The sequence below is a fragment of the Pteropus vampyrus genome, unplaced genomic scaffold (assembly GCF_000151845.1).
Source record: "Pteropus vampyrus isolate Shadow unplaced genomic scaffold, Pvam_2.0 Scaffold1, whole genome shotgun sequence".
Classification (NCBI taxonomy): domain Eukaryota; kingdom Metazoa; phylum Chordata; class Mammalia; order Chiroptera; family Pteropodidae; genus Pteropus; species Pteropus vampyrus.
This window is the reverse complement of record NW_011888782.1, coordinates 22,784,544-22,801,407: the sequence shown is the minus strand read 5'-3', so window position 1 is coordinate 22,801,407 and position 16,864 is coordinate 22,784,544. Positions and strand designations below refer to the sequence as shown.

The 16,864-nt window shown below is 44.9% G+C and overlaps 1 protein-coding gene across 1 annotated transcript in view; it reads left to right on the top strand.

Annotated features, from left to right (window-relative positions):
- Positions 1-16,864, top strand: part of KALRN (kalirin RhoGEF kinase) — a 640,142-nt gene that overhangs the window by 178,702 nt on the left and 444,576 nt on the right. The window contains 2 exon segments of the mRNA XM_023520165.1: positions 8,778-8,852; positions 15,697-15,811. Coding sequence (XP_023375933.1) covers positions 8,778-8,852; positions 15,697-15,811 — 190 coding nt within the window.

The following is a 16,864-nucleotide window of genomic DNA, read 5'->3' as shown; positions in this document are numbered from 1 at the left end:
TCATCTGCATGTACCTGTGTGTGTATCTTTCTCTCCAGTGCTTTCTTTCTTGCTTTTGCCCTATTCTCTTCCATTCTTGCCACTTCCCCCTCCCTCCTTCTCTTGTGTTAATATAGGAAAGGGGGGAAGGAGAGAAGGGACCATGAGGAGAATGAAGATTATTGCTTCTACCTGATAGGTTCCCTCCTGCACTGACGGTGTCTTTTCCTAAGGGCTTTGCCCACCTAGTACCTATACAGACAGGACCTTAAGTCTCTTCCCTTTATATGCTTCGGTTCTATGTTGTATGTTCATGTGATCTTACACAAACTCTCTGCCTACTACTGGCCTGGCAGGCTCCCAGGAGGTGCCTCATAGACAAACCTTCTTCTTGCCTCTCTTGGAACTTAAGGAGAAGATAAAGAGAGACAAAGTTCCAGTGCCCCCTGCCCCTGTATTCCACCACCCACCTCAGCAGGGGCCATGACAGAGGAGAATGTGATGTGGAGGTTGGGGTCAGAGCCTGCTTGGTCCAGTTCTGTTGTGGAGCCACAGCCTTCTTCTGGGACCAGACAGATTCCACCCAGCTCTGACCCTTGCTGTGACACAATCCTGGCTCTCCGAGCTTCTGAAGGCATTTGCAGCCACATCTTTGCTGCTGTCTTCCCAGGAGCCCACCCTGTTGAGAGATCAGGTTCAGATCACAGAGCCCACCTACCACCTCCATGCCCTCCTTTCCATCACTCCCTAACTCTGCTTTTCTGTTCAGCCAGTAAAGCTCTCCCCACTTCTGGTTTGCAGCTTATTTGCCCCTTCCTCTCTGCTTTGGCATGCAGTGCTCCACACTGGAGCACCATCCCATGGCCTTTTCCTTATTCAAAATAGGGTTCAAAGATCACTTCCTCTGGGGAGCTGCCCTGATGAATCAGCTCCAACTCAACGCCCTTACTCCTTGTCTGCTTAGAATCTGTGCATGCTTAGGTTTAGTTCAGTATTTCTTGAGCCCCTTTTGGGTGACAGGCACTGTATTAGATGCTAGGATAACAAAACAAGTAATGTGGTCCTACCCTCAGGTGTCAGGATCAGTTAGTGGGGAGTAGAATGAAAACACAGAAATGCTTTTCAGGAGTAATAGAGTACAAGATACCATCAGGGACATCTCAACTTGACTCGAGGTCAGGGAAACAGTACAGAGGAAATGATGGATTAGAGGGAGTGTTAAGAGGTAGAATCAACAGAACTGAACAACTAAATCAATACTTGGCATTTAAGAGTGGAGGAGTCTAGGATGCCACCCAGGTTTCTGTTTGGGTAACTCAGTGGATGGCACCAACAATCAGGATATAGGGCATATAGGGCAGCCAAGTTGAGGGCAAGATGGGAGGGTCTTTATCAGAGTCTCAGAATCTTTGGTGTTTTGTACAGAGTATGGTAGCTTCCTCATATCAGGGGAAATGGACACTCAGTATTTTATCTGGCTGGAAACTCTCAGAGGGAAGAGATTGGTTCTCCCCTCCAAGGAACAGAATTGCCTGAGATGAGCATTGTGTTCTCATTGAATGTGGAGCTCCCTGGGGTGGGGGTACCTCTCCTCCTTCTGTTTTCCCTTCAGTATTGCCCAGCGTTCTGGGCTTTGTACCTGTAGGTGGGAGTGCCGGTGTGATAAAGAGGCATAAACCGACTGGCTCCTCTGCCCTCCAGGCCTGGCTCGGAGATGGCCTCTTGATCTGTAAAAATGATGAGTGACAGTATTTATGGTGCTGAGAGAGTTAGGAAGGCAGGGCTCTGAGGGTTGGAGTAGTGGGGAAGATTTGTTGTGAAATTACAATATTTGATGCACGAAAGGTGGTTGAAGCTACCAAAATTCTGAATAGTTTGGACAGGGGTCATTCATAAACGTTCCTACAGCCAAAAAACAAGACATGGTCCAGTCTCAATACCATGGAAGGGGAAGTTATCCATCTTCCGGATAGCTTTTTTATTCCAGAGGTGAATTTGAGTGATGGGTTATAGGGTAATGGCTGAATCTCTGGTATTCTCACGATATAGGTGGGAGGGGTAATAAATAGCATTAGATCAGATTTTAGAGGTTCTGTTTAGAGGAGGTTAAAGGATACTTTTATCTATCTCTGCCTCTGAGGCAACTCTGGAATAGAAAGACATACTTTAGTGTACAGCACTTCTCTATAGGTAATGTGCATATGAATCACCTGGATTTCTTATTAAAGTGTAGATCCTGATTTTATAAGTCGGGTGGAGCCTGAGGTCGTACATTTCTAGCAAGGCTTTAGCCTGTGATACTTGTTACTTTGAGTAGAAAGGCTTTAGGACTCACCTTTAGGAAGTCTTTTGAGCCCCTTCCATTCTGTACAGGTAATGTCCTATCTCTGATAACAGCTCATTATCCTATCTGTATACTTTCTGTCTCTCTCTGCCTGGAAGCCCCCTGGAGAACTGAGTCCATTCCTTTTTTGTCTTAATATCACCAAAACCTAACTGGAGGTCTAGCCTGTAATACATGCTCAATAAAGAATTGATGAAGCAATAACTCTGGGAATAGGAACCTGTCCAAATAATGCCTAAACTAGGGTTTGGCGTAACAAGCTCTTGGAACTCAGTCATAAGCCAGATATCTCTTCTGTGCGGCAGATCAATGAATGTTTCAGTGCCTCTCTGGTCGAGGCACCCATGCTGGACACCACAAGGGTGGAGTGGAAAAAGGAGGCAGAGACCTGAGCACTGGGAAATTTGCCATCTCAGTGGGCAAACAGGGTTCAGGCCCACTTGAAGCAACATTAGAATACTTACACAGTAACTTCTAAATAAGTGTAAATTAAGTGGGTATGCCTAAGAACCAAAGGAAGTAAAGAACAATCCATGGGTACCCTGGCAGCTTGCACCTCCAAATGTTCAACACTTAGTTGTTTGTTTCTTTGCTTGTAGAAATCAGGATTGCTTTCTGAATGAAGTTAGCATGGAGTACAACACACCCAGCTGCTCTGGGAGGCTCACTGCCATCCCAGAGCCACAAAACCAGAGACAGGGACTATGACACAAGGGCCAGTCTTGCCGTTGCCATGTGGGGGTGCAGACAGGCTGGGAGCCAGAGTGAGTTTGATCAGCATTTTTCTGCATGGGGAATGGTGACTATGAAAATTGAAGAGAACGGGTAGCGGTGAGGGAAGCATAATACATTTAGAGCAAGGAGGATGCAAAAGGGGGGCTTGGAAAAGACCCACAGTGGAGATCCTGGGGATGTGACGGTGGTAATTTTTACTTCCCTAGTAGATGCAGAGCATTTCAACTTTGCTAATTAATGAGAACAGCAGGCTTGTAATTCTGCCAGCAGCAGGACGTGAATGGGGTAAGGTTGGCGCTGAACGCCAGTGGAGCATGCCTTTGTCCTTAAGAGAAAGCACAGCACTCACATTAGGTCAGGACCATAAGGGTGTCCTCTGGTTCTTTTTTCCCCCTTGCAGTAACTCCAAGGGTTTAGGGGCTCTTATTTCTTTTCAGGCTTCCTTTAGAGGTAGCAAGGGGCTTACTGCTTCAACAGGCTTTTCTTTTAGAGAGAGAAGCTGCTGTATGGTTGGTCTAGAGTTTATAATCTAATATTGCTATCAAATATACCTTGTATTAGAGATTGCAATTGCAGGTCAAGTCTCCCTCACAGAAGTTCAGTTCTTTCATCACTGGTCTCTCATTTCGGTAACTTGGGCTACCTGCAAAGTGGGGTGATGTACCTTAAGCATCACGATCCCAAAACAGGTTCCTGGGAAAGAATGGGCTGGGAGGCCAGGAAAGAGTTGTTTTATCTTCCCAAAGTACACTGAATCTCCCTAGGGAATTCGTTCCCAAACTTCCTTTCAAAGCATATTGATCAGATAACTTGAGGATCTTAACGGCCAATAAATATGAAGAAAAGGTTTGAAAAGCCTCAGATTATTAGAGCTGATTGGTACTCTGGAGATCATCTACTCAGATCTCCAGTACTCGGTGTGACAGATGAGGCCACTGACCTTGTGCCAGTCCCTTTAGGAAGGGTTAGCCTTTCATTCATTTACTTACTATTTCATCAAATATTTGTTGAATATTTATTATGAGTCTACCCAGACATATACCTGATAGTGAAAACATGTTGCTATTTTATTGGTCCTGTTCGAGTTAACATTCAATGAACTTCCCTTTTATTATAGATTCTGACAGTTGGTTTTACAAGAGTCCTGGGGGAACTGCTCCACGGGATCTTCAAATAGGTTTTCTATGCAAGGTCACCAACTTCTGAGCTGCCAGACTAATTAGTTTAGCTCTCTTTGGCTTTATATAATACATACATTTTTAAAAAGTTATTTGTAATTCAATTTTGGGCAAATAAAAATTAATTCAGACCACTAAGGCAGCTTTTATTTAAAGAGACCCTGGAGCAACTCTTTTTGTAATGCGAAAAATCTTGTTATTGTTGTTAGAAATGATTATCCCCTAGTTAAGGATTTTGTAAATCTGGACACTTTAGGTTTTTGTCCAGTAGGCACAACCTGGCAGATAGAGCAGCGCTGGTCTGAACTGGATGGGGGTAGACACTGGCCTGGAAAGAGGAAGCTCTAGGAATCTTAGACCAGCCCAATTCAATATACTGACATTTCCCGGAGCCCATGATTGCAAGCTGCATGGACAGGCTGCTCCCCTCCTCTCAGGTCCTGGAGTCTGGAGGGGAGAAGGAAGTGACAGGCATGGCGAATGGGATGTGAAGGTGAGATTCAGAGCTCACTCTCCTTTTCCACTGGTAGGAACAAAGAGGGTGTAGGATGGGGAACCTTTTGCTTCTGTTATAGCAAACTCCAAACTCTTCTTTAAGGTCTAGGGACTGTGTAGAATTAGAGCTCTTGTGTAACTTTAACACAGTAGAGGAGGACAGGAAGAGCAGTGGAAAAATAAGACAGGAGTTTAGGAGAGAAGAGGGTTATGTGGATTCTTGTTATCCAGTAAAATCTCGTTAGCTTGGTCTTTGCTATTTTTGAAATTGTAAGTAATCTGGAAGAAGATGGCTGGTTTAGATTTTCATATTAATTTTTTTCTATAGAAATGAATAGTATGCATAGTGATATAGGAAAGAATGTTTTAGTACTGAAGTATAGAAAGATATTTCATATATGAAGATATGCTATTTTGATGCAGAAGCATCATTTTTCACAAACAATTCATATATTAATTAAAGATGATCCTTGTCTAGTTGGTAAAGCCTGGTAGGACTCTTTTTTTACTAGGAAACCTGAAACTTATCTTTATTGCATGAAGATAAAAAACAAACATATGTATCTATTTGTAATTTCTATAATAATTTATATTGATCCTAATTAGTTTCTATTAGTGAGGTTTAATAACATTTTGTATCGGGAGGTAAAGTCAGAGCATAAAGATCTGTAGAAACTAAGGATAGAAAGTACAAAACAAAGCTTATAGTTAAAACTTTATTTTTTATGGTGTCTCTCATTTCGGTAACTTGGGCTACCTGCAAAGTGGGGTGATGTACCTTAAGCATCACGATCCCAAAACAGGTTCCTGGGAAAGAATGGGCTGGGAGGCCAGGAAAGAGTTGTTTTATCTTCCCAAAGTACACTGAATCTCCCTAGGGAATTCGTTCCCAAACTTCCTTTCAAAGCATATTGATCTGATAACTTGAGGATCTTAACGGCCAATAAATATGAAGAAAAGGTTTGAAAAGGCTCAGATTATTAGAGCTGATTGGTACTCTGGAGATCATCTACTCAGATCTCCAGTACTCGGTGTGACAGATGAGGCCACTGACCTTGTGCCAGTCCCTTTAGGAAGGGTTAGCCTTTCATTCATTTACTTACTATTTCATCAAATATTTGTTGAATGTTTATTATGAGTCTACCCAGACATATACCTGATAGTGAAAACATGTTGCTATTTTATTGGTCCTGTTCGAGTTAACATTCAATGAACTTCCCTTTTATTATAGATTCTGACAGTTGGTTTTACAAGAGTCCTGGGGGAACTGCTCCACGGGATCTTCAAATAGGTTTTCTATGCAAGGTCACCAACTTCTGAGCTGCCAGACTAATTAGTTTAGCTCTCTTTGGCTTTATATAATACATACATTTTTAAAAAGTTATTTGTAATTCAATTTTGGGCAAATAAAAATTAATTCAGACCACTAAGGCAGCTTTTATTTAAAGAGACCCTGGAGCAACTCTTTTTGTAATGCGAAAAATCTTGTTATTGTTGTTAGAAATGATTATCCCCTAGTTAAGGATTTTGTAAATCTGGACACTTTAGGTTTTTGTCCAGTAGGCACAACCTGGCAGATAGAGCAGCGCTGGTCTGAACTGGATGGGGGTAGACACTGGCCTGGAAAGAGGAAGCTCTAGGAATCTTAGACCAGCCCAATTCAATATACTGACATTTCCCGGAGCCCATGATTGCAAGCTGCATGGACAGGCTGCTCCCCTCCTCTCAGGTCCTGGAGTCTGGAGGGGAGAAGGAAGTGACAGGCATGGCGAATGGGATGTGAAGGTGAGATTCAGAGCTCACTCTCCTTTTCCACTGGTAGGAACAAAGAGGGTGTAGGATGGGGAACCTTTTGCTTCTGTTATAGCAAACTCCAAACTCTTCTTTAAGGTCTAGGGACTGTGTAGAATTAGAGCTCTTGTGTAACTTTAACACAGTAGAGGAGGACAGGAAGAGCAGTGGAAAAATAAGACAGGAGTTTAGGAGAGAAGAGGGTTATGTGGATTCTTGTTATCCAGTAAAATCTCGTTAGCTTGGTCTTTGCTATTTTTGAAATTGTAAGTAATCTGGAAGAAGATGGCTGGTTTAGATTTTCATATTAATTTTTTTCTATAGAAATGAATAGTATGCATAGTGATATAGGAAAGAATGTTTTAGTACTGAAGTATAGAAAGATATTTCATATATGAAGATATGCTATTTTGATGCAGAAGCATCATTTTTCACAAACAATTCATATATTAATTAAAGATGATCCTTGTCTAGTTGGTAAAGCCTGGTAGGACTCTTTTTTTACTAGGAAACCTGAAACTTATCTTTATTGCATGAAGATAAAAAACAAACATATGTATCTATTTGTAATTTCTATAATAATTTATATTGATCCTAATTAGTTTCTATTAGTGAGGTTTAATAACATTTTGTATCGGGAGGTAAAGTCAGAGCATAAAGATCTGTAGAAACTAAGGCTAGAAAGTACAAAACAATGCTTATAGTTAAAACTTTATTTTTTATGGTGTTGATTTTTCTTCCGTTGCCTGCAGTCTTCTTAAAGTAAGCCTTGCAGCTGGTTACTCCAGCATTGGGGACTATGGGCCACTTGTGAAGAGAAGCAACTGATGAATAAAAAGGCTCACTGTCTTCATTTAGTAAAAGGAAAAGAAGAAGTAGGTGAAGTCGTCAGAGACACTTAGGAAGTTTGTTTGGGGTTAGGGCATGATGTCTGACCATGGTAACTGGTATTCTGGGGACACATCTCTTCTTTTTGGTGAGTGTGCAATGGGCTCATTTCCCTTACTAGTGATCTTAATTCTGGGTTGTTGCCAAAAGTCCCAACATTTTTGGATCTCTCGAAATAGTCAGTGTTCAGGGATTGAGATAGCCTTGAGTGGGACTGGCCTGCCCAGCATGTTGCTCCCCCTGTGGATTGTCAGATTTGTCCTCAGGGCACTAAGCCAAGTACAGAAAGGCACTAGAGGGGCTGTCCGTGGTCTCTGGTTCTGTCTCACTGAGCTGACACAGAGCTGCCTCTCTTCCGGGGTCCATCTGTGCCATGTCCCCAGTGGTGATACACAGCAGAGGTATGAATGTGGGCTGGCTTTTCCTGAGAGTCCTTGTGAGCTTCTCGGGTTATATGATAGAGGCACGGTGGGCTGGCCTGGGGCTTTGTATGTGTGCATGTGGAAGCTGGGTCCTCCCTCCCCACGCATCTCACCAGGGCTGGTTTGTCCTTTGCATCCTGAGGCTACTGTTTCTCGAGGCACATTGTTATCTTTCATTCTGTGTGAGCCCCAGGCCTCTGCCTCCAACCCCCTAACAGGAACTCAGCTAGACCCCAGAAAGAGCTTTCCAACAGAGAAGCCAGAGTTAGGCAGAGAATGAGTTGTTGAAGAAGGGAGTACATTTCTTTCTCAGGAGATTGGTGTCTCCTACCTCCTGGACCGATGATGATGAAATTGAAGGAGAGAGAGAAGAGTGTGGAAGGGTATTGCGTGCAACTTTCTTCCCACTTGGAGACTTTTTGTGGTTTCCTTTTCCCATTTGCGAAGCGAAGACTTAACAGTTGCTGTGTCACACAGAGGACGGGCAAATAGAATTATTTAGGGCATTGTGGTCCATCTCGATATTAATTAACCTGTCCAAGAGATATTTGCTAAATGTTTACTGTGTACCAGACACTGTGCTAGAACTAGATGTACAAAATGACTTTTTAAAAAGCCCCCATCTTCAAGTTCACAGCAGCGGGGCTATCGATGTTGCCTCCAGGGCGTGGAGTTTTGTGTATGTACATATGGTGGGGGGTGACATGGCCTGGCTTCTCCCTAAAAGGGACCAGGGAGGCCTCATCTTGGTCCTCCTTGTGGCCTGGCATCATGTGGAAGTGCTCTTTCCATTGTGGACCCTCTCCTGTTCTGGGCTAGGCTGTATGGCCTGAACAAGGCATAACTTTCTGGCCTGTGACAAGGTTGGGAAGCTGAAGGTGGGACCCAGCGATTCAGCCATCTGGCCTCTTTTACCCTGATTCCTTCTGTTTTGTTGTCCCACAGGTTCTTTTCGGAATGATGGTTTGAAAGCTTCTGATGTCCTTCCCATCCTAAAGGAAAAAGTGGCCTTCGTGTCTGGTGAGTGTCTGTGAACTTCCCTCTGTAATAGACCCAGAGAAAGTTGTTGTCTGTGCACATGTGTGGCATTCAATTCTTTGTGTGTTAGTGAGAGAGAAGTAAGGCTGGAAGTTGTGCTCGGAGCAGCTGCTTTGTCTCTACAGAGGTAGGCAGAAAGAGAAGGAATAGCTCTGGTCCCAGCCGGGTGTTCTGAAGGATGTTTACAACCGCAGGTGTGTGTCCTTGAACCCCTCCCACCCCCCTACACACATACACCTCATCTTGCCCACCCCCTATCAGACCTGGCAGGAGCTGCTGAAGCCCCTCTGAGAGAGGCTACACCTGGAGAAATCTGTCCACTTCACAATTCCCAGAGGTTTTTTTTGGGTTCATCTCTAAGTGGGTCATAGGCAAAATATTAAGAAACATTCTGGTTCCTTCTTAGTTCTCCTTCCTGGCAAACTCAAGTGAATGTCTGTATTTATTTATTTTTCTGAATAGTGACTTGCAAATATTTATTTCTGACTTCTCTCTCCAACCCCATCTTGTGTACCTCGACCTTTTACTATCTAATTCAGGGGATCAGCAAACTAGAGCCTGTATTTTGCTACATGTCAGCTATCTGTTATTTTGTAAATAAAATTTTATCAGAATGCAGCCACGTGAATGTGTTTAGCTAATGTATTAGTTTCCCATTGCTGTTATAACCAGTTGCCACTAATTTGGAGGCTTACAACAAAAGAAATTCTCTCACACTTATGGAGGTCAGAATTACAAAATCAGCTTCCTGAGTTGAAACCAAGGTATCAGCAGAGCTGCGCTATGTCCAGAAGCTCTAGAGGAGAATTTGTTCAGTGCCTCTTCCAGCTTCTGGTGGCTGTCAGCATTGCTTGGCTTGTGGCTGCATCACTCCCATCTCTGCCTCTGTGGTCACACTGACTTCTGCAATTCTGTCTGTGTCAAATCTCCCTCTGCCTCAGAGTGAGGATACTTGTACCTTCATTTAGGGCCCGCTCGGATAATCCAGGATAATCTTTCCATCTCAAGATCCTTAATTATATCTGCAAAGATTCTTTTTCCAAATAAGATAACATTTACAGGTTCCAGCGGTTAGGACCTGATATGTTTGGGGACCATCGTTCCGTCTACTACAGGTACTGTCAGTGGCTGCTTTGTCATTATAACATCAGAGTTGAATAGTTCCAGCAGAGACCAGATGGCCACAAGCCGAAAATATTTACTATATGGCCTTTTAAAGAAAAAGTTTGGTAACTCCTGATGTAATTGAAGCCGAACTATAAGATGCACCAGCACTACTCCAAGTGCCAAATATAGGGCTTCGTACAGGCCTCCTGAGTCAGAATCTCTGTCAGGGGCTGGGAGAATGGCAATGTGAGTAGCCAAGGATCACATTTAAAGAAACATGCTCAAGTGCTTAAGCCTCATGGCCTGAGCTTTTGTTTCTTCTGAATGATCCTGGTCATCTCCGAGGAGTGGCAGTAGAATCACAGGGAAAGAGCGAGTTCGGTCCCACAGTGCAGGGATTCACTCCACAGGTACTGCTGGCCTGGCTGATGGGTGACTGCCAAAATGGAGAGAAGGGAGAGAGGGGAGGAGAAACCAAACAGCAGGTATCTCCCACCTGACCAGAGGGAAGAGGCAAGTCCACTGATTCAGAGTGTCGGGGGGTGGGAAGTGAGGGCAGAGTATGTGATGGGAGCATGTAAGCCTCTGTAAGGTACTACATGCATTTCTTATTATTATGTTTAGTAGTAGTACTAATACTAATAATGCTAGTGTTTTATTATTGTTGTTGCTGTTAGAGGAGAGTGACCGGGAAGCTGCCTGTCACTATTAGTGTTAGGTGCTTGTGTATCTGTTAGGTAGTGAGCCCTGTCACTGAAGATGTTGAAGCACAGGCTGATCCCTTGGTAGGATCACATGGCAGCGATTTCAGTATGGGTAGAGGTATAGGTAAGACAACCCCCAAAGCCTTGGATCTGAGTGCCTGCTGAGCCTGGGGGTGAGACCTTGTGTAGGAATCCTGGAGGCTACTGGACAGTGCCAGGCCTCTGACTTTTGCTGCTGCCCATAATCTGGGTGGGCTCTGAGGACATGGCCCATAGCCCTCTGGGGAATCTGATCAGATCTTTTCCTCTTCTTCTTTATGGTCCTGAGCCCATTTAACCTGATGTCCTCCTCCCTGTTCCCTGGGTATCCTGCTAATCTTCCCATTTCTCTCATGCCTGGTGTTTACTCTACTTGTAGTGCCTTCCCTATACCTTCTGCCAGTCCAAGCTTCTCTTCTTCCCAAGTTACTTTCCACTTTGCCTCCTCTTGGAGCCTTCCTGGCTTTAATGTATAGCCTCTGAGTACCATCCTATTCCATATCATTTTGGTGCATATAAATAGAGACACTGACATAGAGACCCTTGCATGACTGTCCATCATTTGTTTGTTTGTTTTTTTTCTCATGAGAATTCAGTTGGAGTCCTGGGGCAGGGTTTGGCCAGCTCTAGAGAAGAACTTCTCCAGTGCAGGGAGTTGTCCTAATGGAGCACACAGAAGCAAGGTGCCAGGAAGGCAGTTTGTCAGGTATGAGGCAGGTAGATGTTTCCAGAGCAGGAGCAGGGGTCTGGGAGTGTGCCGCTCATGCCATGTGTCCACTTTGGTCAAGCAGCCTGGGGTGAGTCCTCTTCTTCTGCACTTGGTGCCAGGAGCTTTTGGGCTTAAGGAAGATTGTCCTTCTGTGGCTGGGAAGGATGCCGAGGGTACCAGGGAGATGACTGGCTGCATCTAAAAGTCAAAAACTAAAAACAAATAAAAAAACTACTTGTTTTTTGAGTTTTTAGAAGACGAAACACAAAAATAAGACAAAAAACAGAGAAATCTAGCATTATATAATGCAGTGTAGCAAGCACATTTCTTTCTGAGAAGAAAGCACTGCCGGAAGGTGGTAAGCAGAGAAACCAACTGTTGGTCGTGCCTGCCCTCCCCTGTCGGCACCTCCCCTGTCAGCGGCCAGGGTAAGGAGAAGCTGTGCTGCCATGGGACACACATTTGGAATAATCTCGTGCAGCCTAGCAGCTTCTGCATGTGGGTGTGTGCACTTGTCTGTGACAGGATCTTTGGCTGTGCCTCAGGGAGCCTCCATCATTCCAGCCCTGCTCTGTCCTGCTTCATTGTTCACAACCCCCCTCTGCCCCTGCCTTCTCTCCAGCTTCCTTTGTGTGCTATGCCTCCCACTCAAAGCACCCACTGTCCCTTTTATCCGATCTTCTTGTGCAGGACCCATTTCACCCTATTATATTCGTGTACACACACACCCTCCTTTTGGCCACCTCCCGACGTCCCTTTTTGTCACCTGTCTCCCACCAGCATCGTTGTGGGAGATAACAGCATTGTTCCCTGGGAAATTCCAAGCTGTGGTGGCACAATATTTTGTACTCTGGACCCATGACCTTCGAAGTGTGTTCCATGGAATAGCAGCAGCCCCATGAGATGGTCCTCAAAAAGCAAAACGGTGTCCTACCCGCAAATAAGTTTAGGAAATGCTGTGTATAATAGCCCCTCTCTTGGAGATCTGCCATGTTCATTAAAATGCATGTCCATCAAGCACAAGAAAGCATTTCCCAAACTACAGAACGATATCATTCCCTTAAAACTATCACATTATCCATTAACATCTTGCAGAACTATAGTTACATGGACCAAACTTTTCGTATGATTCCCAAATGTTATTTTTTTTGTCCTCCTCCCAAAATACTCTAATCTGCTTGCTCTAACTGGAGCCTGACACCCCCTGAAAAACACAAGCACCATTCTCTTCCACCTTAGTCTGGGAAGCCTTAACTTTCCCTGCTTTTGGCCTTGCCTCCTCCCGAGCCCGCACTTCCCCTGCCTCTGTGGAAGGTGATCAGTGCCTTTTCTAGAACATCAAACCAGCCCCTTTCTCTTTAGTCTCTACATTCTTATTCTGTAGCTCCTAGCACCAAAGCCTTACACGAGTAGGCAAATAGCAGGTATTTGATGAGCAAGGGAATGGCGTTTTTGAAGATCTTGCTACCATCTCTATAACCTTTTCAAAACATGGCTACTTTTGTCTCCCACTTTCTGGGACCCACTTCCATAATACACACTAACTCTAGCAGGGGGTTCTCATTCTTCATCTCTTATTACCCTCCGTAACTTCAGAACCCATGTCAATTGTGGATCAAATGCCGCAACATCATGGCTGCTCAGCTTCTTTTGGCAGCAAAGTCTTCTGCCTCCCTACCGTGGCCATGCACATCCAAGACCCTGACCCTTAGTGTGTCTGTTGTGGCCTTAGCATCTTGCCTTTGACTTTTTCTGATATTCCCCTGTCCGTTGGGAGAGGATGGATGTAAGATGAACAAATCATATGCCACTCCCTCTTCTCTGGGAACTCATCATCCAGCAGGACATTTCCTACCCTCGCTGGGCCCTCCCCGCTTACCCCAGGCATTAGGTCTGTTCTGCTATCGCTCAACTCTGCAGCCAGACCTTTTGATAGAGCTCTCGCCCTGCTGCCTTCCCTTAGGTCCACATCATACACAGTCCTGCTGTTCATCCTCCGGGACAGTCCCGAGTGGTGGTCCACTCCTCCTCTCTCTCAGCACCTCACCCTGACCCATGACAGGTGATGTCGTCTCCTTTTCCACCTAAAGAACATTGTTCCCCATGCAGGCTGAATGCCTTCCTGTCCATAATTTATCTGTTTCCTCCTCCCTCTTTGACTTTTATCAGCCACTACAGAGAAAGGGGCTGGAGCCCTCCCCTTGCACCTACTCTGAAGCCCTGCTGCATCTCTCGTCCCACGCTTTCTAGCATAATGATTTTCTTCCTCTGTGCTTCTTCCTCCTCCTCTTCCTACAGTCTTGCAAGGTTCTGTCCTTTCTGAAAAATACTTGGCTTGATCCTGCTATCCCCTCTTGACTCCTTATCCATACTGCTTGAAGGGAGGGGATTGTACTGCCCAGGCTTTCTCCCCTCATTATCTAGAAACTTCTCCAGCCATGATTTTGTGAAACACCTGCCTCTGAGTGCAGAACTGGCTCTAGCTCAGGAAGGACATTGCCAGCAGCCCTCTAGACTCCTCAGTTAGCCTTTGCCGATTAGACCAGGCTTGGCCCTATATGTTCCCATGGCTTTACTCTTAAAGTGTCCGTGCAAGGTCAGGAAGAAAGGCAACAGCTGCAGTTAAAACCATCCAAGTGAAAATCCTTGGCTGGAGGGGAGGATTGACGGTGTGGGAGAACTTCTCAGCTCTCGAGAAGCCTTCCGTTTAGCCCTTCTGCTTCCTTTTTCTCCTGTGGAAGGCAGTTGAGAGGTGGGACTATTTCTAAGGCAGATGAGTTGGGGGTAGTTATTCATATAAGAAACAGGGAATGGGAACAGGGCCTGTGGGATGGGAAGTCGGGAGCTGAGGGCCTGGCCCCAACTCTGTGGTATATCCACGCAAGTCAGCCCTGATGTGGGGCTGGAGGGAGGAGCCACTGGAGGGGCGGCGGTGCTGAAACATGTTTTCATCAGAGCAGGTCTCTCAGTGACCTTGACCTTGTTTGATCCCTTTCTCCTTGCAGCCTCCTTATTTCCTCCACAGAAGTATCCTGGATAGAATTGGGTTTTGTTTGTCGAGCCTCCTCTCTGTCTGTGTGACTTCAGGACCCCACAATCAGAAGGAAACATTATTCACAAACCCCCTTTGGGTGGGGGGCATGGGAGGCTCTGCCTTTCCTCGGAAGAGATCCTTCTTCCAAGGGCTGAGCTTTAGGCTTCTTTTCCAGCATTGAGGATGGCCATGGCAACCCCCTCTCTTGTGTTAGATTCCCTTGTGGTCCCTGCTCTGGGGGATGTGAGGTGGCTGCCTGAGATGCATGCGGGACGAGGAGTCTGTGTTAATGACACAGGTTTTTTTTGTGTGTAAGGACATGGTTACTACACCTTAGCTTCATCCCCATCTAACTCTCCTGAGAAACTTGGCCCTGCTTCCTAATTGCAGCATCATTAATGAATATTTTAAAATCACAGAATAGTGAATAGGAAGCTTGGAAAATAAGAAGAAAGAAAAAGCAATTATGTAAAATCCTAGCCTCGTAATAACAACAATGCTCATCATTTCAGTGTTCTCCTTCCAGCCTTTTTTTTTTTTTTTTTACGTGATATTTGGAAAACATTTGTAATCCTAGTGTGTACAAATGCATCGGTAGTGATTAAGACCTTGAGTATCCTTATTTTCAATAAAGATTCATGTGCTCCTCCAGCAGGAGTGACAGGTGGTACCTCAGGCAGGCAGGCAGGGGTGGATCTATGGCTGTGTAGAAAACACTTAAGGTCTTTTCTATGGATCTGAAAACCTCCCAGCGATTGTGTCCAGGGTAGATGCTTTAAGGGCTTCTCACCACAGTAGTCAGTTAATCCTGAGCACTCCTACCTCACAGAACCTTGCAAAGAGAAGTGAATTGCAGGTTCAGTATCCAAAGACCATCGTATTTTCAATGGCTTGTTTTCTCAATAAGGACACTTATACCACCGTCACTATCACTGCACATCTGTAAAGATATTTACTTTTCAGAGCGCTTCCACATGTGCCATCTCATCACTCCTTGCAGCAGCCTTGTTATGTGGTCATTTTTATTTTCATCTGCATTTTGCAGATGAGGCTTCCGAGAAGTCAAAGACATTACCCACATCCAAACCCCATGCCCTTGTCCCAAACATTGACCATATTTCTTTAAGCACCATATTTCTGCCTGTTTCATCTGGCACTTAGACAGAATTCTTTTTCCTCTGCAGTACACTTTTTGCCTGGTTTTCTTATACTCCCTCCTCTCCCTTCCTGCAGGGGGCCGTGATAAGCGAGGTGGACCCATCCTGACCTTCCCTGCTCGCAGCAATCATGACAGAATAAGACAGGAAGACCTACGGAAACTCGTGACCTATTTGGCCAGTGTGCCAAGGTAAGGTGAAGGGACATGTCCTGCAGGGAAGAGGAGGGGGGTCTGGGTGGATGCAAGTGAGTTGGAATGAGCCTCCATCTCTGCCAGATGCCCAGGGTGCTTCTGCCTTTGTAGTGGATTCCGTTTATTCCTGGAACATCATCAGCCATTGTTCGCCTCATTTCCATCATTCCTATTGTTTCTTCTGGGATTCATATGAATGGAGTGGGAGCTGGAAGTGGGAACTGTGGGCAGAGGTGACAGTCCCAGACTGAGAGGACCAGGATGGGGCCTGGAACAGGAGACAGTGTGACTTGGGGAGGAGAGATGGGAAGCTGCGTTTTACCTTGGGGAGATGGGAACTCTGGCTGATTCCACTCTGGCTTGCGTAATGGATTATTTTTAAAACGTCTGGCTTGTGAATATATTTGTGATTTTTAGAGTTTGAGTCAAATAATTCCATCTGTATCATTCAAGAGGCAGTCTTCAGCTCAGTCTAGGTCAGTGGGGGGTAATAGTGTCACCAAGGGGGGTGGAAATTGGTTCTTGGGGGCAGCAAAAATCTTACTCTTTTATGTACTCAGCACAGCTATACATACAGTATATAAATAGTTATACAGTATATTTGTAGTATTAAAATTTAATTGGGCATGTGTGATTAAGGAAGAAAGTATAGAAAGTCTCTTTTGGAAAAAGGGATGATGATAATTTTTTAAAAGAGGTTGAGAAGCACAGATTTTTGAGTGTTTCTAGGTGCTGCTGGTCATGGAGGTTGGTAGAGGGAGACATGCCAAGGACATGGTCTGTATCCTTCAAGGAGAGAGAAGAGAAGTCTTTGCCTAGTTTGAGGATCATAGAATGTGAGATCCAGAAGAGCCCTGAAAAATAATCTAGGCAAATATGTGTTGCATTCTGCTTGGGAAACAGGGTCAAGATGGGACGAGAGTTTCTTCTGGGGTGTCAGTGGCAGAGCTTGGCCTAGAATCCACTTCTCCTGACTGCTGCCCCAGGTCTCTCTGCCCTCGCTCTTAGAGGAACTGGAGCCTGTCAAGTGTTTGCTGTGGCAAATAAGAA